This window comes from Chiloscyllium punctatum, chromosome 23 (genome assembly GCF_047496795.1).
Source record: "Chiloscyllium punctatum isolate Juve2018m chromosome 23, sChiPun1.3, whole genome shotgun sequence".
NCBI lineage: Eukaryota > Metazoa > Chordata > Chondrichthyes > Orectolobiformes > Hemiscylliidae > Chiloscyllium > Chiloscyllium punctatum.
In genome coordinates this window covers 52,237,998-52,263,404 of record NC_092761.1, presented here as the reverse complement: position 1 = coordinate 52,263,404, position 25,407 = coordinate 52,237,998, and the positions used below count along the sequence as shown (strand labels likewise).

At 42.1% G+C, this 25,407-nt stretch overlaps 1 protein-coding gene across 6 annotated transcripts in view; it reads right to left on the bottom strand.

Annotated features, from left to right (window-relative positions):
• Window positions 1-25,407, bottom strand: part of prdm10 (PR domain containing 10) — a 208,064-nt gene that overhangs the window by 51,662 nt on the left and 130,995 nt on the right. For 5 of the 6 annotated variants that reach the window (XM_072592994.1, XM_072592991.1, XM_072592992.1 and 2 more), the window contains exons 12-13: window positions 22,645-22,827; window positions 13,047-13,394 (exon numbers count right to left, since the gene is read on the bottom strand). In XM_072592994.1, coding sequence (XP_072449095.1) covers window positions 13,047-13,394; window positions 22,645-22,827 — 531 coding nt within the window. The remainder of the gene's footprint in view (window positions 1-13,046; window positions 13,395-22,644; window positions 22,828-25,407) is intronic. The other variant, XM_072592996.1, reaches the window with a different exon arrangement.

Genomic DNA, 25,407 nt, shown 5'->3' with positions numbered 1-25,407 from the left:
GAGTAACCAATGGAGCAGGTTTTCATAGCTGCCTCTGCAGCTGAAAGTATTTAATGAGTAGACACTGTCCCTGCAATAAGTTAACTGTAATTGCATATTAAGTATGATGAATTAGTTAAGGCAGTGAGTATCTGATTCACAGTCACAAAGTCCAAAGGACAATCCGTCACATAAGGTGCCAATTTAATTGTGCTTTTGTTGCCCTTAAAATAAAATCAGATATATGTTGATGCAAAGATGAGTTATTTACCTTCATGACCAATTGTTGGAAATCGAGTTTGTGTGTACAGAAACGTTTGTACCGCTGGGGAGATGAAACACAGATTGGGCAACTCCTTCACGAAACATCTACGTTCTGTCTGCAAAAATAGTCCCAGGTGTCCGTATGTCTGCCACTTCAACACGTTACCATGTTCCCTGGACGATATGTCTATTTTGGGCTTGCTGTAGTGTTCCAGCGAAACTCAGTACAAGCTAGAAGAACAGCATGTCATTTTTCCCTTGGGGACCCTGCAGCCTTTAGGACTCAACATCAAATTCAAAACTTTTAGGGCCTGAGGACTTTCTTCCATGTCCTTCCCCCACCTCCACATACTAGACTGTGTCATCACATGTACTATTTTCACCACAAGCAACCTAGTGGCTCCCATGAGCAACTTCTCCTTCTTCCTGGCTCACCATGAGCTATTCCTGTGACTGCCCAACTGCTGTTCTCTCTCTCGTCTCCATCTCTACCTTCCCCCCCACCCCTCATCCCCAATTTTCAGAATATATACCAACTTTTCTAGCTGCAATCAGTTATGAAAAAGGAACACTAGATTAGATTAGATTACTTACAGTGTGAAAACAGGCCCTTCGGCCCAACAAGTCCACACCGACCCGCCGAAGCGCAATCCACCCAGACCCATTCCCCTACATTTACCCCTGCCCCTAATACTACAGGCAATTTAGCATGGCCAATTCACCTAACCTGCACATTTTTGGACTGTGAGAGGAAACCACAGCACCCAGAGGGGGGCTCACACAGACACGGGGAGAATGTGCAAACTCCACACAGTCAGTCGCCTGAGGTGGGAATTGAACCCGGGTCTCTGGCGCTGTGAGGCAGCAGTGCTAACCACTGTTCCACCGTGCCGCCCACTAGATCTGAAACATTAACTCTGTTTCTCTTCCCAGAGATTCTGTCATACCTCCTGAGTTTCTCAAGCCACTTCTGTTTTTATTTCAGATTTCCAGCGTCCGCCGTTCTGTTTTTTTAAAATTATTCCCTGAACTGCATCAGGAATTACATTAATACTACCTGTTGCAAAACTGTAAATATGAATGAATTATTGTTATTTTCAATCCACCCCAAATTCAGGAACTGGAGTAATACAAGAGAATAAAAACAAGCAGGATTTGACCTGTCTAACACAACTTTATCCAACTAACGGCAGGAACCTTATTACATGAAACAAACACCTTACACATATTCCTTGCTCCATTTATCTTTACATTTTGTCCTCCTACTTAACTGAGATTTTTCTTTTCTGATTAAATTAAAGAACCAATATATTCAAAGTCTGTTCTTCATTAAATTGCCATACAGAGGAAAATGGGTTCTTGTCAGAGTGAAAGAAAGTGGAATTCAGTAAACAATTGCAACCCAGCAATCCACTTGCTGCAGTGCAGCTGAGATTGATGGGGCTGGATGCTGAACACTGTACCAGCAAACCACTTAACCCATACACAGCAGGCAAGGAGCTGGTTTCAAGTAATTTAGATGCAGGTTGCTGATCAATTCCAGTAAGCCAGTGACACTCTGAAACTTTTACTTATATCTCACACTGGGTTAACTACATGACACCTGCTTGCTTCAGGTTACAGCCTAACATTTGTTTTTACAGTTGAGGAGACAAAAATAAATGGTAATAACAGACAATCAAGTAAGAAATAATGTTAGGAGCTTAAAGTAATGAATATTAGAAAAGAGCATGCAATAGAAAGTGAACAAAAGACTGAAAAATAATGGATGCTGTGAGCCAGAACAGAGGAGTAGAAGTCAAAGTGTCAAGGTAGAGGAAAGCAGTGTGTTATTAATTGGGAGTATTCCTCTTCTCTCTCCAAACGAGGAAGCAGGAAATTAAAAACTTCCATCAGGTATGTGTAATAGCAAGTTAATTAATAATGAATATTACCACAAAACAGGTCTAGAAACCTTAATTAAAATGAATAATTTAAACATGATAGACTCCAAGACAATGAACACAGATTTTTAGAATCCTTCATATATAGCTGGGACATATCAGTTCAGTACCATGCCAGAACTTCATAGCACTTCATGTGTTTTGGGGTTCCACATATACAGGGAGCGCTTCCAGTTGCTTGAATTCCAGCTCAGGATTTACGAGTTTAGGAGACAGCTGGAGTTACTGCAGAGCATCAGGAAGAATGAGAGTTTCCTAATGCCCCACAGACAGCAGGAGTTCATTTTAGTAGACAGGTATTCATCTGCAAAAACAGGAAAAGAGAAAGTGCAAAAGCCTTTGGGGTGATGAGTCACTGTCAACAGGCACTCAGCGTTGGAGACGACTGGAAGTGACAACATCTTGATGGATTGCAATCCAGGTTATGGCACCAATCAGCAAGGGGCTATACAGAAGGGAACATAAAAGAGCAGAAGTAGCATTTTTAAATGCCATTACATAGTTAAGGAAACAGACAAGCATCACTGGGTCCCATGCATATTGTGCTGCTTCCCTGATGAAGGTCATCACATAAAAGATGCAAAACACTATGAAAAGGAGTAAGTCAAAAGCTGTGCTACAAATCAACATAGAGGGGACAGATACAAGGTAAGATTTCAGGAGATAGAGAGGAAGTTAAAATGCAGAAAACCAAAGATAATTATCTCTGGATTACTCCCATTCTCCATGTTTACTGACATGGAGTAGAAACGGAAGAGAGGAGAGTTAATGCATGGCGTGAAGCTTGGAGCAGGACCTTCAGATAATTGATGGATTGGGGCAAGTTCTGGGGCAAGAAGCACCAATTGAAAAGGCATGGATTTCACCTCAGCATGGTCACTTCCATGCTGAGATGCTTCAAACCAAATTAAAGGGAGAAATGTCAGCAGCAGACAACAACAGAAGACATAATGAGGTGCATAAAGTGAAAGAGTGTTGCATAGTATGACAGAAGGAACTCATACCATAAAAATAGGAATAAATGAAGGAGAACTTGAAGAAATGCAAAGACAAGCTTTGAACGGGTGTATGTAAACGCACAAAGTGTGGTGAATAAGGCTAGCAAGCTACAAGCACAAATGTGGGAATATATATCATAGAAATAATGAAAACACTAAAAATACTGAGGGCCAGGATTTTAACATTCAAGTATTTATAAATGACAAAAAGAAGGATCAAAAGGAGGTGGGTAGCAGTCCTGATTAGGGAAGGTATTGTTAGGGTTGTAAAAAGAGATACCCTTGAGGAGGAAAGGACAGAATCCATTTGGTTTGAGTGGAGAAACAACAAAGACAAGACCATGTCAATGGGGGCATCTGTAGTCATCCAATCTGGCAGAGAGTGCTAAAGGACTGAGTGTTTGCCAAGTCAGGCCAACTCCAGAGGACTGCAACAAATGATGGCCAGGTGCAGACATTATGGGCTGAACAGCCTCCTTTTGCACTATAACAATTCTATAGGACTACAGAAGGAAGTCTTGCATTCACTTCCACTGGATCCCAGTTCTTTGAGTAGTTGAGAGGATGTGAATCACACAACTAGAAAGCATTAATTCAGCAGGGCCATTTTTTTAGTTCAAACTCTCCCAATGTTACTGTTCCAAAAGCTTTCACCGTGCAATCACAGAAGGTGCAACACTTGTCATTTACTTTCTCCCTCCGCATTATTCATGGTCCCAGCAAACCTTCGGGATAAAACAGCAATTTACCTGAATTTCACTCAATTTAATCCACTATATTTGCTGCTCATAAAGTGGCCTTCTCTACATTGATGAAGCACAGACTGGGTGACCACTTTGTGGAACATCGGTGTTCTGTCTGCTTAAATGACCCTGAGCTTCCATTTGCTTGCTGTTGCAGAGTTCGGTAGAATAATTGTAGATTGGCAGGCAGGAAGTTAGAATGTGGTGGTGGTGTGCAAAATTGTAAAATGGGGAAAATATTGCATGGTCCCTTTAAAAGATAGGACTTTTTTCCATGCTTCGAGATTAAAAACGTATGTCTGTGAACAGCAGCTGCAGGGGTCTGGAGATGTACAGAGAGCACTTGAACTGAAACATTTGTATTGAAAGTCCATACAGTTAGCAGGCCAAGACAACAATTTAGCCAATCAATTAAAACAAACACTTAAGATACCAAAACCCTATTAACATGTTGCAGCTGTACAGGACATTGGTTAGGCCACTGTTGGAATATTGTGTGCAATTCTGGTCTCCTTCCTCTCGGAAAGATGTTGTGAAACTTGAAAGGGTTCAGAAAAGATTTACAAGGATGTTGCCAGGGTTGGAGGATCTGAGCTACAGGGAAAGGCTGAATAGACTGGGGCTGTTTTCCCTGGAGCATCAGAGGCTGAGGGGTGACCTTATAGAGGTTTACAAATTTATGAGGGTCACTGATAGGATAAATAGGTAAAGTCTTTTCCCTGGGGTCGGGGAGTCCAGAACAAGATGGCATGGGTTTAGGGTGAGAGGGGAAAAATATAAAAGAGACCTAAGGGGCAACTTTTTCACGCAGAGTGTGGTACGTGTATGGAATGAGCTTCTAGAGGAAGTGGTGGAGGCTGGTACAATTGCAACATTTAAGAGGCATTTGGATGGGTATATGAATAGAAAGGGTTTGGAGGGATATGGGCCGGGTGCTGGCAGGTGGGACTAGATTGGGTTGGGATATCTGGTCGGCATGGACGGGTTGGACCGAAGGGTCTGTTTCCATGCTGTACATTTCTATGACTCTAAATTTAAATCTGATGATTTTGACAACATAGGATCAATCCTATTGTAAGAAAACGATATGTCATCATGGGTATAAAAGAAGGGGGCAGTTGGACAGAGCCCAAGAGCTAACTACCATCTGCCAGAGCTAAGAACCCTCAGCTCGAGAGAGAAAGAGAAAGAGAAAAATTGGCTCTCACAGTCATCTTTGTAATAAAAAAAGAACCTAATAAATTCCTGACAGAAGAATGACAGAGGAGGCACAGAATGTTCCAGAAGACGTAACCTGGCTGTAATTTCAAGAGAGTAAATTCTATTTTTTTGTTATATGAGTGGGACTCGTATTTACTGGGACAGCATACCATTAGAATCTAGTTTTATTCAGGAACAGTTAGTACTTAGAAGGAATTTATTCGATGTGTTAATAGTTTAGCTAATTTGTTCACTGTTAGAGTTAGATAAATAAATTGTTACTTGCTGATTTTAAAGTGAATGTCATGGGTTTATTTTATTTAACTATGCAAAGTTGCTAAAAGCAGGCTACACCACTTTTCACTCTCTTTTTACAGATTGTAGGGTGAAGCGCACCTCTTTGGGTTTTTCACATTTAGTTCTCAGAGGGTATCAACCTCCGCTTTATAACACTTGTCACTTCAATAAACCACTGTTCTCTGGCCAACATTCTGTCGTGGGCCTGCTGGGGTGCTTCAGTGAGGCTCAATGCAAGCTGGAAGAACAGCACTCCTTTTTCCATTTGGGGATCTTGCAGCCTTCAGGACTCAGTATCAAGTTCAATAATTTAAAGGCCTGAACACCTCCTTTTATGTCCTTTACTCACCGACACATTCCAGGCCTGTCATAACATGGGCTGGTCTCAGTGCAGCCAACCCAATTTCACCCACTTATGGTCCCCATTATCAGCTTTTCTTTCTCCCTGGCATACTATCATTCATCCCTTTGCCTAACTTTCTTTCTGTCTTTGGGCTCCATCTCCATCTATCTGCTCATTCCTCCTCCGCCTCTCTAGCCACCCCTGTCCAAACTGTGTCTTGAGCATATATAGCACTTTTTCTTTCAGTCCCAATTCCACCAGACCTACTGACTTTCTCCAGCAATATCTGTTGTTGCTTCAGATCATCAGCATCACAGTTTTTTGTTTTATTTACATCAGAGAATTCATGTTGGCAATTCGCCAAGGGGCTGTTATACTCCTGATGTCAATAGGAGTGCTTGGATATATTTCAAAAGCACTATCTCAGTGAGAGAAGGTGGAGTTCATATTTTAATTGACAGTTTAAAGCAGCTATTGAATGATTAATTGTCTCTGATGGATTTACAGAATAGCAGTTCGTTTTTACAACGCAGAGAGGTTTGAAAATCTTGAAAAGGCTTTAATGTAGGAATGTTTTATTTCTGGATCAAGTGTGCATGATGGGACCTACACAGTTATGCCACTAGTGAATACCACATGGGTGACATTGGAGATGGCATGAACGGACAAAAGGTAAAGTAAGCATTGGAAGAGGAAGCGAGGGATAGAAGGTTTAACAATGTCCAAAGAAAGTCTAAGAGAACTAACCATCTAAATTAAGAGACCATTTGGAGAATGGCAATGACCTTTGCATCCTCACTGTCACTGGAGTAGTACCAGATGATTGGAGGGTGACAAATGTTATTTCCTTGTTCAGGAAGGGGAATAGGGATGATCCTGGGAATTACAGACCAGTCAGTCTTACTTCAGTGGTAGGCCAATTATTGGAGAGGATTCTGAGATACAGGATTGTTTGGAAAAGCATAGTTTGATTAGAGATAGTCAGCATGGCTTTGTGAGGGGCAGCCATGCCTCACAAGCCTTATTGAATTCTTTGAGGATCTGACGAAACACATTGAAGGTAGAGCAGTGGATGTGGCAGATATTCATCTTAACAAGGTGTTTGGTAAGGTTTGCCATGGTAGGCTCATTCAGAAAGTAAAGAGTAATGAGATACAGGAAAATTTGGCTGAGTGGATACAGAATTGACTATCTGTGGAAGCTTTAGAGAGAGTGCAGAAGAGATTTACCAGGATGCTGCCTGGATTGCAGCGCTTGTCTTATGAAGAAAGGTTGAGGGAGTTAGGGCTTTTCTCATTAGAACGAAGGAGGATGAGAGGTGACTTGATAGAGGTATACGAGATGATGAGAGGCACAGTTACAATGGATAGCCAGAGACTTTTTCCCAGAGCAAATATGGCTATGACAAGGGGGCATAATTTTAAGGTGGTTGGAGGAAGGTTGAGGGGAAGATATCAGAGGTTGGTTCTTTACACAGAGAATGGTGGGTGTGTGGAATGCACTACCAGCAGTTGTAGTAGAGTCAGATACATTAAGGACATTTAAGCGACTCTTCGATAGGCACATGGAGATAGCACAATGAAGGATATGTTGGTTAGTCTGATCTTAGAGTATGATAAAAGGTCGGCATAACAGAGGACCAAAGAACCTGTACTGTGGAGAAAATCAAAAAAAGAAGGCACACTAGAATAATACCTAGCTTTTGGAGCGCCGGTCCGAAAGCTAGTGCTTCCAATTAAACCTGTTGGACTATAACCTGGTGTTGTGTGAGTTTTAACTTTGTACACCCAGTCCAATACCGGCATCTCCAAATCTAGAATAATACCTGGAATGGATAGGGGAGTTGGAAGGACTAGGCTTCCATCCCTGGAATTTAGTGGATCACATAATGACTTGCTTGAAACATCGAAGATCACGAGGAGCATTGACCATGAACTCTTCTGGGAGATTCTCGAACTATCAGGGGTCACCCTTACAGTCGTGAATCTTTGGAACACTTTTCCTGAAAAGGCAGTGGAACCAGAATCCTTGAATAATTTTAAGGCAAAGGTGGATAGGTTCTTGTGAAGTAAGGGGTAGGCAGGAATGTGAACTTGAAGCTACAATCAGATCAGCTTCTACTTTCTTCTTTTCTGGCAGTGCCTCAGGGTTAAAGATGACTTGCCTCCATTCTGGTGGTGGTTCTGACAGGGGTGTGGCTAGTGCTTCTGCGGTGGTTGTGTAGTCCAAGCCTGGACTGGCAAACTCCGTCTCTTGGGGGAAGGTGGTGTTTGAGGTGGGTAGCTGGGATACTCTGGATTCTTTGCGCTCTTTCCGCTGTTTTTGCTTGGCCCCCATGTGCCCAAATTAGTGACACTCAAAGTGGTCGGTGCCTTTATGGATGCTTCTCCAGATTGTACTTTATAGTGCAAGTGATTCTTATGTGTTGGTGTGGATGATGGATTTGTTCAGAGAGTCTTCATGGTGTCCTTCTAAGTGTCCCTTCTGCCCTCCTAATGATCCCTTAACAGTGTAGAACTCAGACTAGAGTCCTTGTTTAAAGTGTCCTGTGTCGGGCATGCAGGCAACGTGGCTGGGCCATCACAAGTGACCAGTCCCTCAATACTGGGGATATCGGTCAGAGAGAGGATGTCCACATTGGAATGCCTATCCTGCCAGTGGATTTGCAAGATTTTGTGAAGGCAGCTCCGGTGATATCTCTCCAGGAAGGATCTTATCAAAGGGCTGAATGGTCCAATACAAGGTGGAATCTTTAAGAGAAGATCTTAGATACAAACTCAATAAATCCCAACAAAGGCAAAAATTCACTGTTCTTTCACTGTGACAATAGGGTTCAGAGGAGCAAATCTGCCACAGACTATTTGGAAATTAAAATCAAAGTAAAAACAGAAAAAAAGGAAAAATGTTTTTAAAATACTCTCCTAATAAGGGAAACATACTTGATCAGTAGGTTCTCATTCTAATTCAGAAAGGAGTATTGCTGGGTCTGATACTGGGGAATGACTGGATTAGTGGTGCTGGAAGAGCACAGCAGTTCAGGCAGCATCCAACGAACAGCGAAATCGACGTTTCAGGCAAAAGCCCTGTTGATTTTTACCTTACTGGGGAATGAGCTGAGTTAAACCCACCAAGTGTCTTGTGATCACAGTATCACAAGATTTAGATTCATAATGGAGAACATCAAATTAGAAATTCCAAATTGGAAGACAGTTAACTCTCATGAAATGACAGGGAACATCTCCATGTTAAAATGGTACCAAAGACTGATAGGAAAAACAGTAACAATACAAGGTGGAATCTTTAAGAGAAGATCTTAGATACAAACTCAATAAATCCCAACAAAGGCAAAAATAAGAGAATAAATTACGAGGAAGATGGGGAGTATGATGCACAATAGGTGAATTCAACAAATGAGAACCAGGGCAAATACGAGAAGTTGAAAGGGCATGTGAATGCAAAAATATGACTGGCAAGGAGTGAGAACATGGGAACAGACAGCAGTTAACATAAAGCCCTATACTCTCTGGAGTTAAGAAGAATAAGGGGAGATCTCATTGAGGTACATAGGATGCTAAAAGGATTGGCAAAGTAGATGTGGAGAGAATGTTTCCTCATGTGGGGCAATCTAAAACAAGAGGTCATGACTTTAGATAAGGTGTAGCAGATTTAAAACAAAGATAAATAGAAATTATTTATCTCAAAAGGGTCATGAATCTGTGGAATTCTCAAACCAGAGTGCAGTGGATGCCGGGACATTGAGTAAATTTAAGGAGGAGATAAACAGATTTTTAATTCGTAATGGGTTGAAGGGTTGTGGAGAGTGGACAGAAAACTGGAAAGTTACCCTATTTATATCGCTAAGATGAGATCAGCAAAGATTGTATTAAATGGCAGGGTAGACTGAAGGGGCTGAATTATCTACTCCTGCTCCTACCTCTTTTGTCCTTATGTGTGAGAATGCAAAAATCTGGTACCTGCTGCAAATAGTAAATGAGCAGCAAGTGGTGGGTAGGTCCTTTAGAGGACAAAGTCAAGGCAAAGTTTGAATAATTGCTCAGTACATTGCATCAGCATGTACTCAAGAACAGGATGCTGGTGAAATGTTGGTAGAAGCAGAGCAGGTAGAGTTCACAGAATTATTGAATGCCTACAGTATGCAAGAATGTCATTTGGCCCATTGAACCCACACTGAACCTCCAAAGAGCACCTCGCCCAGACCAACCCAGCCCTGGAACCCTGAATTTCCCATGGCTAATCCACCTTGCCTGCACATCCCTGTAGGCAATTTTACACTATGGACACTTTTAGTATGTTCAGTCCACCTAATCTACACATCTTTGGACTTTGGAAGGAAACCGGAGCACCCGGGGAAATCCATGCAGACAGTGGGAAAATGTGCAAACTCCGCACAGACAGCTGCCCAAGGATGGATTTGAAACCAGGTCCCTGGCAGTGTGAGGCAGCAGTGCTAACCACTGAGCCACCTTGGTGGTGGAGTGAAAATTAAAAGGCAGGATTTACTGAAAGGCTCCTTTTGCTTAAAGTTGCCTCATCCGGAGAGCTTACATGGCAGGTTACTAAAGGAAATAGGAGTGGAAACTGCATGATAGGTTTAGATAGTGGAGATAGACTTGTCATAATCTTGCAATCTTCCCTAGATATCAGGAGGTGCCAGAGATTTGGAGAATGAAAAATGCGGCACCCTTATTCTAAAAAGTATATTAGAATAACCCTCGTGATTACAGGTCTGCTAAAGCAGCTAAGGTTTTAGAAATAATAGTTAGGGAAAACACTGGTACTTGGAGAGGTTTCACCACAGTCAGTACCTCAACCATGATTCCATCACCAGACATGTGCTAACCTGTTGGGCGTTCCTTTGGAATTGCTCCTCTTTCTCTGCCATTTGTGTGAGCAACTAGAGTAGATCTAAAGGCTAATTCACCTCTTCCTGTACTATTATCAGTGTCCCAAACATTCCTTCCCTGTGACACACCAATGGACTGCCTAACACCTGATATATTATAGTTGTTCTTCAGTGTTGTCTTTTCTGCAACATACTGATCACAACTATAATCCTAATGTTGTTCACTCTCCACTTCAGTCTCCATTCCAAAACATCTTTGACTTCCTATATTCTCCCAACCTGGTAAAACAGGAGATTTTGAGACATTCTCTCAACTTTGTTCTGAGCATTCTGCAACCGAGAGCACGAACAGTATTAACTCCATATTGTAACCTTCTCACCTCTTATTAGCCTGAAAAAAAGATGGTGATGTTGAGTTGGTTTTTCAGGAGTTTGGAGAGTTTCAACTTATTCCACTGTAAAAAAAAAAGTGATAAATGCTGCAAATTGTCAGCACGTCTGGTAAAATCTGTGGATACAGAGTATCTGTGGATACTATTCCAGGTCTGTGACCCTTCATTAGAACAGAACTGAAAAGGTGAACTCTGTTTCTCTCACTACAGATGCTGCCAGACCTGCCGAGTATTTCTAACTTTTTTCTTTTTACTTCGGATTTCCAGCATCTGCAGATTTTATTGTATTTGGATTGTGCTACCAATGAGCCAGCAGGGATATAAAAGGTTGAATTGCCACTTCTGGACTCGAAGATTCTACTGCACAAAACTCACTGCTACTTAACAATCAGCAAAAACAGAAATCGGAAAGCCAACAAATTTGGTATTTACACAATCAATGTTATAGAGCACAGCACCCCATTCGCACAGTTAGATCATGGAAATCATGCTCGACAAATCTTGTGAAATTTTTTGAGGATATGACCAGTGGAGCGGACAAGGGGAAATTAGTGAAGGTTGCATATCTGGACTTTCAGAAGGCTTTTGACAAGGTCCCACAGAAGAGATTAGTATGGAAAATTAAAACTTATGGTATCAGAGGTAATGTATTGTGGTGGATAGACGTTGAGTGGGGGAAACAGGGAGCAGAGTTGGAATAAACAAGTCCTTTTCAAAATGGCAGGCCGTGATGAGTGGGGTACCCCAAGGTTCAGTGCTGGGATCTCAGCTGTTCAAAATGTACATTAACAATTTGGACAAAGGAGTTGATTGCAATATCTCCAAATTTGTAGATGACACCAAACTGGATGGCAGTGTGTGCTGTGAGGAGGATGCTAAGAGACTGCAGGGTGACTTGGACAGACTGGCTGAGTGGACAAATACTTGACAGATGCAATATAATGTGGATAAATGTGAGGTTATCCACTTTGGTCACAAAAACAGGAAGACAGATTATTATCTGAATGGTGGCAGTTTAGGAAAAGGTGAGACCTGGGTGTCATGGTGGAACAGTCTCTGAAGATTGCCATGTAGGTGAAGCAGGTGGTAAGGAAAACTAATGACATGCTGGCCTTCATAGTGAGAGGATTTGAGTATAGGAGTAAGGATGTCTTGCGGCAGTTATACAGGGCATTGGTGAGACCACACATTGAGTATTGTGTGCAATTTTGGTCTCCCAGTCTGAGGAAGGACATTCTTGCTATTGAGGAAGTCCAGTGATGGTTCACCAGACTGATTCCTGCGACAGCAGGCCTGATATATGAAGAAAGTCTGCATCATCTAGGCTTGTATTCACTGGAATTTAGAAGAATGAGGGGGGCTCTTATGGAAACATATAAAATCCTGATGAGACTGGACAGGCTAGATGCAGGAACAATGTTCTCAATGGTGGGGAACTCCAGAACTGGGGTCACAGTCTAAGAATAAGGGGTAAGCCATTCAGGGCTGAGATGAGGAAGAGTTGTGAATGCTGTGGAATTCTCTGCCACAGAAAGCTGTTGGGGGCAGTTCATTTGATATATTCAAGAGGGAGCTGGACATGGCCTTTGCAACTAAAGGGACCAAGGGAAATGGAAGGAAAGCAGAAAATGGGAGACTGAGATTGCATGATCACATTGAATGGGGGTGCTGGCTCAAAGGGCTGAATGGCCTACTCCTGCAGCTATTTTCCATGTTTTCTGTTTTACATCACTCCAAAGAACCATAGCAGCCCCAGTTGTACAACACCACACCACTTGTACAAAACCACCCCACTGCATCACCAATCACGTAGCATCACACAGCACGCTCATTTGCACAGCATCCACTTACCAGGTGCTTCTTCATGTCCCCTCCCCAATATTCCACATATAATACATTCCGAAAGCACCTCCCCTGCACACAGTGCCCCCTGATGGTGACCACCCTCCCCCATTCAACATCTGTGTTACTACAGCACCACAGCATATTTCAAAAAGATTTAAAAGTGCTCAAACATACGCACCTGAATGAAGTCTGGGAATTGTTTTTTACAGGAAGGGCAGGTGAAACAGCCATTAGTAACATGAATTGTGACATGTTCCCTGAGTAGGTCAAGTCTATCAAAAGATTCAGTGCAGAAAATGCAGGAATATGTTTTCTGATCCGAGTGGAATTTCATGTGCGAATCAAGTGCCGAACTGTTTATGAAGCCTTTGTTACAGATGTCACAGGTAAGTGGATAGTTGCCTTCCCTCCCATGGAAATGCAGGTGCTGATCCAACTTTTCCTTCTCCCGAAAAGCTTTCCCACAATGTAGGCATTTGAATGGTCGAAATGTTTTACGTATAAAGAGATGATGAAGTGCAGCATTCTGAAAAGAAAGGATATTTAAATGTATACATGTGCCTTTCAAATGAACATTGATCATCTGCCACCATATACTGCTATCCTACAAGGTACAATAGCTAACCCATTGGACTGAGGTCTTGATGAATGACTTCACATCAGATGATTGATGAGGACAGTGATAAACAGTGACAGATTCAGCTAAGGATCTTCCTTTTTATCTGGACATCTCAGTCATTTTGTTCCACTGAAGCACAATAAAATTCAAGATCACTTATTTGCCTCTATCTACAAATAGAATGATAGAAATAGAACCTCTGACAATTTCAATCCAAGTCAGGAGTCAATAATAGAGGAGGCTGTGTAGACAGTGAGAACAGTATTAGATTGAGGCTCTGGTCACACAAACGTCACAAAACAAACAACAATTCACACCCAGAACAGATATTATTTCCATTCAAACATCATCCACAATCTATGGTGCCATGGGAGCTTCACTGGTGATAGGCTCAGAAGGCTGCTGAGGGAACTCTCAAAAGAGGGTTAATAACCTGGGTTGCTATACCATCCTGGCCTCAACAAACAAACTACTCCAGGCATTCTGACAGGCTGAGGCACAACCTTTTGAATGGCCTGGTGTTGAAATCGGTTTAATGTATAATGCTCCTGTAAAGTGTCTATGAATGTTTTATTATGTTAACATCACTATGGAAGCAGTGATTGAAAAGATTAGAAATTCTAACTGGGACAGAACATGAATAATTTCTAATGTTTAATGAACTCAACCTATTGCCATATAACTTCATAGAATGAAGGGTGTGGAGGAATAACCTGAACTGTCAGTGTAAGTGTTCTTCAATGAATGAGTTCTGTTGATTCAGAGTGAATTGATGGACATGGGCTACACTAATTGGGAAGAGAATAAGAACAGTGTAGCCCATGTCCAACAATTAATTTTGAATCAATGGAAATCATTGACTCAAAGACACGCATGAGGTCCACCCCTATTTTTAGATAACTCAAGAAATAGAAAATAATAACTACTGCACATTATATATGGCTAAATACTACAGTCCAGATTTATTCACATACAACAAGAAGGAAGGCAGTATGTATCAGGAGAATACAGTGTAGATGGAGGAGGAAAGACAATAGCTAGAGTGTACAATAATGAGACATTAACGACACACAAAGCTCCTGGTTTTAAAGCCTGAGATGAGCTCTTTGAGTATCTCAGCAAGGTACTGAGAAGTCACATCCTCTGATAGATTTTCGTACACTTGTTCCTCATGTTTTTCCACTCTTCTTTGGATAGAGTTAATGGTGAATAGAAAGCCTAGTATAGAGATACCACATCTGAATCCCTGGATTACAAGGATGTTTTTTCTTTGAAGTTTAAGCACTTTCTTTAAAGGTGGTGACAGCAATTGGTATATACTGGACTAAACAGCACAACAACAATGGTAAGTCCCCCTTCAGTAGTGAATTCACCATAAACCCTGAATTGCAATTTATCTCTATTTATCTCCAGCAGTTCATCCTCTGCAACTGGGGCACATCGGAATTTATATCTCCATGTATGGGGCTTAATACGTTATCATGATTAAATCTGTTGGCCAAGTCATGATAGAAATCCTTACCTTGTTGTTTATTGTTTCACCATGTCTTTGCCTTCCATTACAAATCTACTACTATAAATGAGTGGACTACATTTTAATCTTAGCATCTTCAGAAATCACATAAAACTGAAGGCAGAAGGACGAAGGGGTGCAAACATTAGTCCTGCTGTGCAGAACTGCAAGGAGAAACCCTCCTCTTTGAAGTTTGAGTTATGACTATCACCTCTCTTGACATCTTCACTGTTACTATATTATAACTGTTTATTCAAAAGTCAGTGCTGATCCACGAGAAGTCTTCTCCCATTAAATCTTGGCAAGTCAAAAGCCATCATCTTGAATTCCACTTGAAATTCCTTTACTTTGCTCTGGAAACTCCGAAGAGGAATCAGAGTGTTTGCAATCCTTCTGCCATACTTAGCTTTTCAAACACGTAAAAGACCATACAAATAGGAAGATGAGTAGGCCCCTCAAACTTGATCTGTCATTCAATAGGATCATGGCTAATTTAACACTCCTCATGGATGCTTTCCTGCCCTTTCCCCATAGATTCTTGATCAGGGATCAACAGTTATCTCAGGTCCCCATCTCGTTGTGCCAAGGAATTCCAAAGATTCACAATCCTCTGAGTAGAAATTCCTGCTCATCTCAATGTGAAATTGGTATGCCTTAATTCTGAGATTCTCCCATGAGAGAAAATCCTGTCAACATTTACCTGTCAAGCCTCTTAAATATCATTCACATTTCAATAAGATTAGATTAGATTACAGTGCGGAAACAGGCCCTTCGGCCCAACAAGTCCACACCGACCCACTGAAGCGCAACCCACCCATACCCCTACATTTACCCATTACCTAACACTACGGGCAATTTAGCATGGCCAATTCACCTGACCTGCACATCTTTGGATTGTGGGAGGAAACCGGAGCACCCGGAGGAAACCAACGCAGACACGGGGAGAATGTGCAAACTCCACACAGTCAGTCGCCTGAGGCGAGAATTGAACCCGGGTCTCAGGCGCTGTGAGGCAGCAGTGCTAACCACTGTGCCACCGTGCCGCCCAAAAAGATCGCCTCTCATTCTTCTAAATTCAATGAGTAGAGTTTAAATCTGGTTAACCTTTGTTTATAAGATAATCCACCCATTCTGGAGATAATCCCCCCATTTTGGGGATAATCCCTCCATTCTGGGGATCATTCAAACTGAACCTTTTCTAAATTGCCTCCAAGAAAATAATATCTATTTTTAAATAAGGGCACCAAAACGACTTAGAGTACTCTAGATGTGGTCTGACAAATTGCAATTAGACTTCCCTACTTTTAGACTCCAACCCCCTTGAAATAAGGGCCAACATTCCATTAGTCTTCCTCATTACCTGCTGCACCTGTGTGCTGGCCTTTTATGTTTCATGTGCAAGTCTCTTTATGTTGCAGCTTTCTGCAGTTTTACCCCCTTTTAAAAAACTGTTCATTTGTTCTCCCTCCAAATTGAACAACTTCACATTTTTCCACATGATATTTTATTTGCCGATGTTTTACCCACTTAGTTAACCTATCAATATCTCTCTGTAAATTCCTTGTATTCCTCTCTTAACCTCCTTTTCCACCTATTTTTGTGCTGTATATGCACTCCTTTGGAATGACCATTTACTTCAACCTACCATGATTTCAACTGACTCCACCCTTGCATCAGAGAGTCTGCTGCTGAAATCCTGAGGGGGAAAGACCTTGGCTATTCACCTTTTCCATGCCCCTTGTGATTTTATAAACTTCTGTAAGGTCACTCCTCAGCATCCAATGCTCCAGGGAAAACAGTCCCAGCCTATTCAGCCTCTCCCTGTATCTCAAACCCTCCAACCCTGGCAACATCTTTGTAAATCTTTTCTGAACCTTTTAAGTTTCACTATATCTTTCCGATAGAAGGGAGACTAGAATTGAAAGTAGCATTCCAAAAGTGGCCTAACCAATGTTCAGCTACAGCAAGACCTCCCAACTTCCACACCAATAAACCTAAGCATACCAACCACCTTATTTACTATCTGTCAACTCAGGAATCCACTTTCAAGGAACTATGAAATTACACTCCAAAGTCTCTTTGTTTAGTGACAGTCCCCAGGACCTCACCCTTAAATCTATAAGTCCTGCCCTAATGTGCCTTTCCGAAATGCAGCACCTTACATTTATCTAAACTAAATTCCATCTGCCAACGGACCATCTGATCAAAGTCTTGTAGTATTTTGAGGTAACCTTCTTCACTGTCCAACAAAGCTACAATTTTGGTGCCATCTGCAAACTAACTAACCATACCTCCTATATTCACATCCAAACCACCTATATAAATACCAAAAAAGCAGTGGACCCAGCACCAATCTGTGTCACAGGCCTCCAGCCTGAAAAGCAATCCTCCACCATCACTCTCTGTCTCCTATATTCAAGCCAGTTCGCTACCCAAATGGCTAGTTCTTCCTGTGCTTCACATGATCTAAACTTGCTAAGTAATCTACCATGCGGAACCTTTTCAAATGCTTTACTTCTTAAGCAAGGACATGAAAAGTTATCAGGGTGGTTATCAGCGTGGTGGGAACGGGTTGCAATCAAATCAGCCATGATCTTATTGAATGACAGAGTAAGCTTGAGGAGCTGAACAGCTGACTGTTGTTCCTCCTTCTGTTCAGATATATGGTCACGGGCATCCTGTTTTCAATTCCCTTCATATCTTTGACCCTCCCCATTTTAAACCCTCCAGCTCTGCAACACTAATGGGATCGATGCTCATGCAATCCTGACATGCTGAATTTTAGTTGTTTCACCATTCATGGCTTGCCTTCAGTAGCTCGATTAGAAGGACTGGAACTTTCTTTCTTACCCTCTCCATGTAGCTCATTATCAAATTTTGTTTTGTTAGGTTCTCAAGAAATGCTTTATTATGTTAGCGACACTGCATGAATAAAAGTTGGGAAAATAGGAAAGATATTGGTACTTTCCACTGGAAATAGAAATTAAAGAATACAAACATCATTTTATAAAAATCTAACTACAAAGAAACTGACATTGTCGATGGAAATGCTGAAGTCAATTCAATCCTTGCTTTTGATGTAGCAACCAAAATAAAGCAAAATATCAATGATTTAAATAATTATATCTATAACATGAAAACACAGATATATGTAGAGTAGAAATGGCACTTTATGGCATTAGGTGGTGGTCATGGGTAAACATTTAATGAGGAATTATTTGCTCAAGACTCAGACAGTAGAAGTGTAATACAACACAGTAACATATCAGGAAATGCTCCCACAACACTGAATGGTCTTGTAATCTGCCCCACAACACATAGGGTGGATCAATAACCTTCCATTCTGTTGTACCCACCATGGTTATACCCCACATGCTTATCTAGTGCTGAGGTCAAGGTTAAACCCACCTGGAAATCCAACTGCGAAGCATATGGAAAGAGAAAATACTAAAATCAAGTTAAACACCACAACCAAGCCTGCCATTCAGTTGCTTAACTTCAAGCAGCTTCAAACAAACAAGCAAATGGAGATGCAGCATTCAGAAGAAACAATATCAGGTTAGTGAAAGTACCAGTTAACATTGAGGCAAGCCGATAGAAAGGAAAGACACAAAGCTGTAACCCGTGCACTCACTGACACAAAAAAATTCAGTTTAGTCTCAGTAACCTTTGAGAGAAGATGCCCATCCTTCGCATTAGTTTGTCAGGTTTATAGTGGTCTGTATTTACTTGCTGTCAAGGTCAGACAAGCAACCAATTAAAATCAGATTCCTGATAAATCCTTGAGTGAATTTAACAGGTCAGCACTGCCAACTCTCAATCAAGGGCACAAGTTGAGTTGGTGTTTATCAATGTGTAGCACTTCTATAACTGATAATCTTTTCACCATCACAAGCAATTTCAACAACAAAATCAATCATTCTTGGGAGCCAACAGAACAGTCAACAAACACTCAATTGAAGTGGATGATAAATACTATTTTAGAGTGCACTTCCCAAATGTTTTTCTTCTGCTCAAGTGTGTTTTAAGAATGACAAGTGACGAGATACCTTTCAAACTTGAAAGTTTATTAGACAACTTGTCGTTTTGCAAATTTTGCACCACCCTCCAATTGGCCCTTACCCACCTGGAGAAGAAGGTCACCTACGTTAGATTAGTTTTCACAGACTTCAGTTCTGCTTTAAACACAATCATTCCTCAGCACCTGATTGGAAAGCTGCATCTGCTGGACCTAAATACCTCCCTGTATAACTGGATGCTGGACTTCCTGACTGGGTGACTTCTGTCAATCTGGATCGGGAACAGCATCTTCAACATCATCACATTGAGCATGCCCCCCCCCCAACCACCCCCCCCCCCCCCCCCCACCCCACCCCACCAAGAGCTGTGTGATCAGTCTACTGCTGTTCACCCTGCTGACACACGACTGTGCAGCAATGCACAAGTCAAATCAGATCATCAAGTTTGCTGATGGCACGACTGTAGTGGGTCTCATCAGCACAAACAATGAGTCAGGAAACAGAGAGGAGGTGCAGTGGCTAACGGTCTGGTGCAGAGCCAACAACCTGTCTATGAACGTGGACAAGATGAAAGAGATGGATGTTGACTTCAGGAGGGCACAGAGTGACCACGCTCCACTGGACATCGACGGCTCCCCCATCAACACCAGCTCCATAGCTAAGAAAGCCCAGCAGTGTCTCTACTTTCTGCATAGACTGAGGAAAGCCCACCTCCCATCCTCCATCCTCATTACATTCTACACTCCATCCTATACTCATTGAGAGTACCCTGAGCTGCTGCATCACTGCCTGGTTCGGAAAGTGCACTGTCTCGGATCGTAAGACCCGACAACGGATAGTGAGGACAGCTGAGAGGATCATTGGGTCTCTCTCCCTTCCATTACACCACATGCTGCATCCGAAAGGCCAAGACTCCACACACCCCTCACTCAAACTCTTCTCCCTCCTGCCTTCTGGCAGAAGATACCGGAGCATTCGGTCTCTCACAACCAGACTGTTCAACAGTCTTTAACACTGTATGATCGAACTCTTTTCCATCTGAAATTCTTTGCACAACTTTGAATTGCTGCATGAACAATATCTATTAATTATTATTCTTTTATTACACTTGTAATTTGCGTGTTATGCACTTTATGTCACCTTTTGTATGATCATGTAGTCGTACTGTCCATGTAGCACATTGGTCCTGGAGGAACACGGTCTCGTTTTTCACTGTATCAGTTGTATATGGTAGAAATGACATACAAAATCCACTCCACACTATTCTACTCACTCAATGTCAAATAACTCCCACCAGGCAGAGACGCCTCAAGCCAGCAGGAGAGTTTATGCTTTGGGAAGTTCATCATAAGAGGTCAAGATTTGTGGCATTGTTTCTCCTCACTGTCTGGCTGGTGCTGCACAGAACAGATTACCCTGCTTTTAGAGCTTCTACCTGATAATCGAGTGGAATTAAAGTTTGGACAATCCATTTCACTGAATTATCAATCAGGTAGTAAAGAAGAACATCTACACCCTGACCTTCAATCACCACTTGTTTTGCTTTTAGCTCATACAGAAAAAGCAGCAACATTAAACTTGAAGGATCTCAGCTCTACTGACAACATATGATCCCTATTTCAAATCATTCTTGCCAATCAAAACAGCAACCTGAAACCAACAAACAGATTCACTATAGCTCCTACCCAAATTGTTAATCTTCAAGCAAATATAACCTTAGAATGACAAGAGATATTGAAACGTTAGTCAAAAAGAAAAAGAAGAGTATGTCAGGTTTAGGAAACTGAAATCAGACAAAGCTCATGTCTGAAGAAGAATTAAGGAGGGCAAAAAGGGGCCACGAATTATCCTTGGCAAGTAGGATTAAGGAGAATCCCAAGACTTTTTATTAGGAGTAAGAGGGTAACTAGGGAAAGCGTAGGTCCACTCAAAGACAAAGGAAAAAATTTACGTGTGGAACCAGACTAAGTGGGTGAGGTCCTTAATGAGAACTTTGCATCAGTATTCACCAAGGTGAAGGCCATGAATGATGGTAAGATTTGGGGGGAGGGGTGTGTTGATATTCTAGGGCATGTTGATAGTAAGAAGGTGGTGGTTTTGGGTGTCTTGAAAAAACATTGAGGCAGATAAGAACCTGGGGCACGATGGGATCTATACCATGATACTGAAAGAGGCAAAGGAAGAGATCACTGGAGCCTTAATAGAGATCTTTACATCCTCTATAGCCACAGGTGAGTTCCCAGAAGTCTGGTGAATAGCCCAAGTCATTCCTTTGTTAAGGCAAACATGGATAATCCAGGAAATTACAGGTTGGTGAACCTTGCATCAGTAGTAGGGAGGTTATTGGGGTAGATTCTTAGGTACAGGATTTACTCACATTTGGAGAAGAATGGAATTATTAGGGATAGTCAGCATGGCTAGCGCAGGGGAGGTCATGTCTCATAAAATTGATCAAGTGTTTTGAGGAAGTAACAAAGACAATTGACAATGGTAGGGGGTCAGTGAATGTTATCTACATGGAATTTACTAAAACATATGACAAAGTCCCTCATGGTAGCCTGGTCCAGAAGGTTAAGATACATAGGATACTTGGTGCATTGGCAAGATAGATACAATATTGGCCTGGTCATAGAAGCTAGAGGGTAATTGTGGAGGGGTTATTTTCTGACAATGGTTTGATTAGTAAGTTGGCAGATGACATGAAAATTGGTGGAGTTGTGGATAGTGAAGGAGGTTATCAAAGGATACGGCAGGATATAGACCAGTTGAAAAGTTGGGTGGAGAAACGGCAGATGGAGTTTAATCCAGACAAGTGTGAGATAATGCATATGGGAAGTTAAATACATGAAGAGAGTATGCAGTAAATGGCAGGACTCTGAGAAGCATTGATATACAGAGGGATCTTCGGCTCTCAGTCCAAAACTCTCTGAAAGTGGCAACACAAGTGGACAAGGTGGTGAAGAAGACACACAGCATGCTAGCCTTCATCATTTGGGACACTGAGTACAAAAGTAAGCAAATCATGTTGCATAAGACTTTAGTTAGTCTCCATTTGGAGTGTCGTATGCAGGTCTGGTTACCACACCTTAGGAAGAATGTGGAGGTTTTGCAGAGGGTGCAAAGACATTTACAGGATGTTGTATATAAGGAGAGGTCGGACAAACTTGCACTGTTTTCATTCGAATGTCACAGGCTGGAGGGTAATCTGATGGAATTATACAAAATGATGAGAGGCATGGATGGGGTGAAAAGTCAGAGTGTTTTTCCCAGGTTAGAAATGTTAAATACTCAGATTCATAGATTTAAGGTCAGAGGGGAAAAGTTTAAAGGAAATGTACAATGTAAGTTTTTTTTTTACATAGAAGGCTGTAGGTGCACGGAACAGGCTGTCAAGAGGGGTGGTAGAAGCAGATACAACAGCAACATTCAAGAGGCATTTAGACAGCCACCTGAATAGACAGGGAATAGAGGTAAATGGACCACGTGTTGACAGATGGTATCAGTTTAGAGTCATATCATGGTCAACATTGACATGGTGGGCCAAAGGGCCTGTTCCTGTGCTACACTGTTCGATGTTTTAAACATTCTTTTTGAAGGCAAAACTATGGTGAATATTGGTGGTTACCCGTATCCTTTTATTGCGCCACACTTCCTCTCCAGGGCCTGTGGCTGCTGTGTTATTAGCCACACTGGAATCATTTTCTGGCTGTTCAGAGACGATCGCAGAATCTTCCTCTTGATCCATTCCATTGGCCACAGGCTCATCAGCATCTTCAAAGTGATGCTTCATAGCGAACTGCAACGTCTGCTAGAAGAGAACAAAACAAAAAAGAAACTTGCTCAGGGACACAACAGTCATTCCCCAACATTCCCATCTGCAGTGCTGAGTTGCAGAAAAGGTTGGTACTAAGTAAATCAATGACGAAACTCAGTATTACTCAGACGTACACAAACGCTATCAGAGGCTTACAAAAGATATATCATACTTTTAAAACAACCAAGTCAATTGACCAGGCAGGATGTAAGTTTTCGACAATTACAAGGTTATTTTCATACAGCTAATCCTGAAATTTGCTACCGATATCCAAATCCATTATTCTGCCTGTCCTTGACTTCCAAAGTCTATTTTTTAGATTTGCTTTGCATTTCTTTGATGACAGTTACAATGAAATCAGAATGAATCAAATTCAGATAATTGGAAACTTCAGCTGTGGCCAAATTGTCAACTATTCCCAAAGCAGAATTGAGCAGGACTCGAACACCCTTTTCCTCAGGTGACTGAAGGCTGCACTAGCATTTTGGAGGTGATGCTGGATCTCTTCATCCAACAGCGGTTTTGGCCAACAGGATACTTCCAAGGAAGTGGTCAACATTCTCTCAGGCCTCCCCAAGGACCTTGGTGATTGGGAGTTTGCTCCACAATGTCAGGCCAACTGGGTGGGGGACTTGCATTTTGCAGATGTTTAGGTGAGACTCACGCTCTCATGTACCTGTGTGAAGGTCTTGGTGCAGGTCTGGAGTGCATCCTCAGATTACATATACACAAGCGTCCCCTCCGTGAAGGATGACAAATTTCATGGTGCAACCAAAGTGAAGAAGGATATTGATTCTCAATTGACAGGGTCAAAGGCCTTGATAAGTTCGAAGGCAGCCATATACATGGTGTGTTATTTTCTCTGCATTTTTCCTGCAGCTTTTGTGCATTAAAAATCACAGCCGTTGTGCCCCTTTGTAGCCAAAAGCCACACTGTGACTCCAGGAGGAGTTCCTCAGCCAAAAGGAGGAGATGACTGAGGAAGACCTTGGTGATGGCTTTTCAACAGTCGACAGCAGGGAGATTCCCCTGTAGTTATCGCAGTTGAATTTATACAAGACTATGGCATTTCGGAGCTTTCCTGGGACGCTCCTCTCCTTCCAGATAAGGCAGGCAAGGGTGTGTAACTGCAGTAGAAGCTCTTTGCCTCTGTCCTTTAATACCTCAATAGAGAAACTGCCTGCTTTAGCAGTCTTGTTGATCTTAAACTGGCGGACAGCTTTCTCAACTTTGTCCAAGGCTGGGGTATTGCTGAGTGTGGTGTGCAATATATTCAAAGATGCTTGGATCAATAACAGAGCCCTGGATGAGGAGGTCTCTAACATACGCCCCCCAGCACTTTTTGATGGGTTCTTTATCTTTGATGAGAGTCACTCCATGCTTAGCCATCAGTGGGGTGGGGTGGGGCCTTGGATGTCTGGTCTGTATCTGGTCTTTACAACACAAAGAAACCGTGCATGTCATGTTTGTGGGCCATTCTTTGTGGGCTTCCAGTACTTTCTCCACTCATCACCTATTCTGTACGTCGCTGGTTTGTTTTTGGACCTCTGCCTTCAATGGCCTTTTCTCTTCCCCAAGTGTTGTTTTACATGCAGAAATGCCATACGCCTCTGGCTTAATAGTTCCTGGATCTCATGATCATTCTCATCAAACCAGTCTTAGTGTTTCCTGATTGAGTGGACAACTGAGTCTTTGCAGGCATTGAAGATGGCGGTCTTAAGGGCGGAGACTGTTGGGATCCCATGACTTGATGTCGCTGTAAGTCACTAGGTTATAGCAGAGAGGAGTTGTTATATAAGGCTACCTTTTCCAGGTCTTTAAGTGCCTCAAAGGTGAGCATTTTGCAGCACTGTTTCTGTTGTCTATACTGAGGTGGGACTATATTTATGTTGATCCTGGCTCAGACCAGGCGATGGACCATCCAGCAGTTGTCAGCTTGGGTCATGACATGAGATTTTTGATCTTAGATTAAGATTAAATGCTCGGCACCACATCGTGGGCCGAAGTGCCTGTAGTGTGCTGTGCTATTTTATGTTCTAATTTTATAATGCCTCACAGTTCAGTAATATCATAACACCCTCCCAGCCCAATGTTTATATAATTCTCCCAGTCCTGTGTTTTTCTTGTGTTCTTTTTAAATGTTTCCAGGGCGGCACAGTGACACAGTGGTTAGCACTGCTGCTTCATCAGCGCCAGGGATCCGGGTTCAATTCCTATCTCAGGCAACTGTCTGTGTGGAGTCAGGGGTTAATGTAGGGGAATGGGTCTGGATGGGTTGCTCTTTGGCGGGTCAGTGTGGACCTGCTGGGCCGAAGGGCCTGTTTCCACAATGTAGGAAATCTAATTTTATAACACTCTGCCAGCCCAGTGACTTCTTTTATGAACAACACCTGACGGCCCAGTAATTAATAAAACACTCCCACCAAGTTTGTGCTTTTATAAACACCTGCAGCCCCAATTTTTTTTTAATGACACCCCCCCAGCCCAGTGAGTTTCTAAAACACCCCCCAAAACACACTTTAACTTTTTAAAATATAAACACCCCCCACCCCCAGTCCAGTGATCTTACAAACT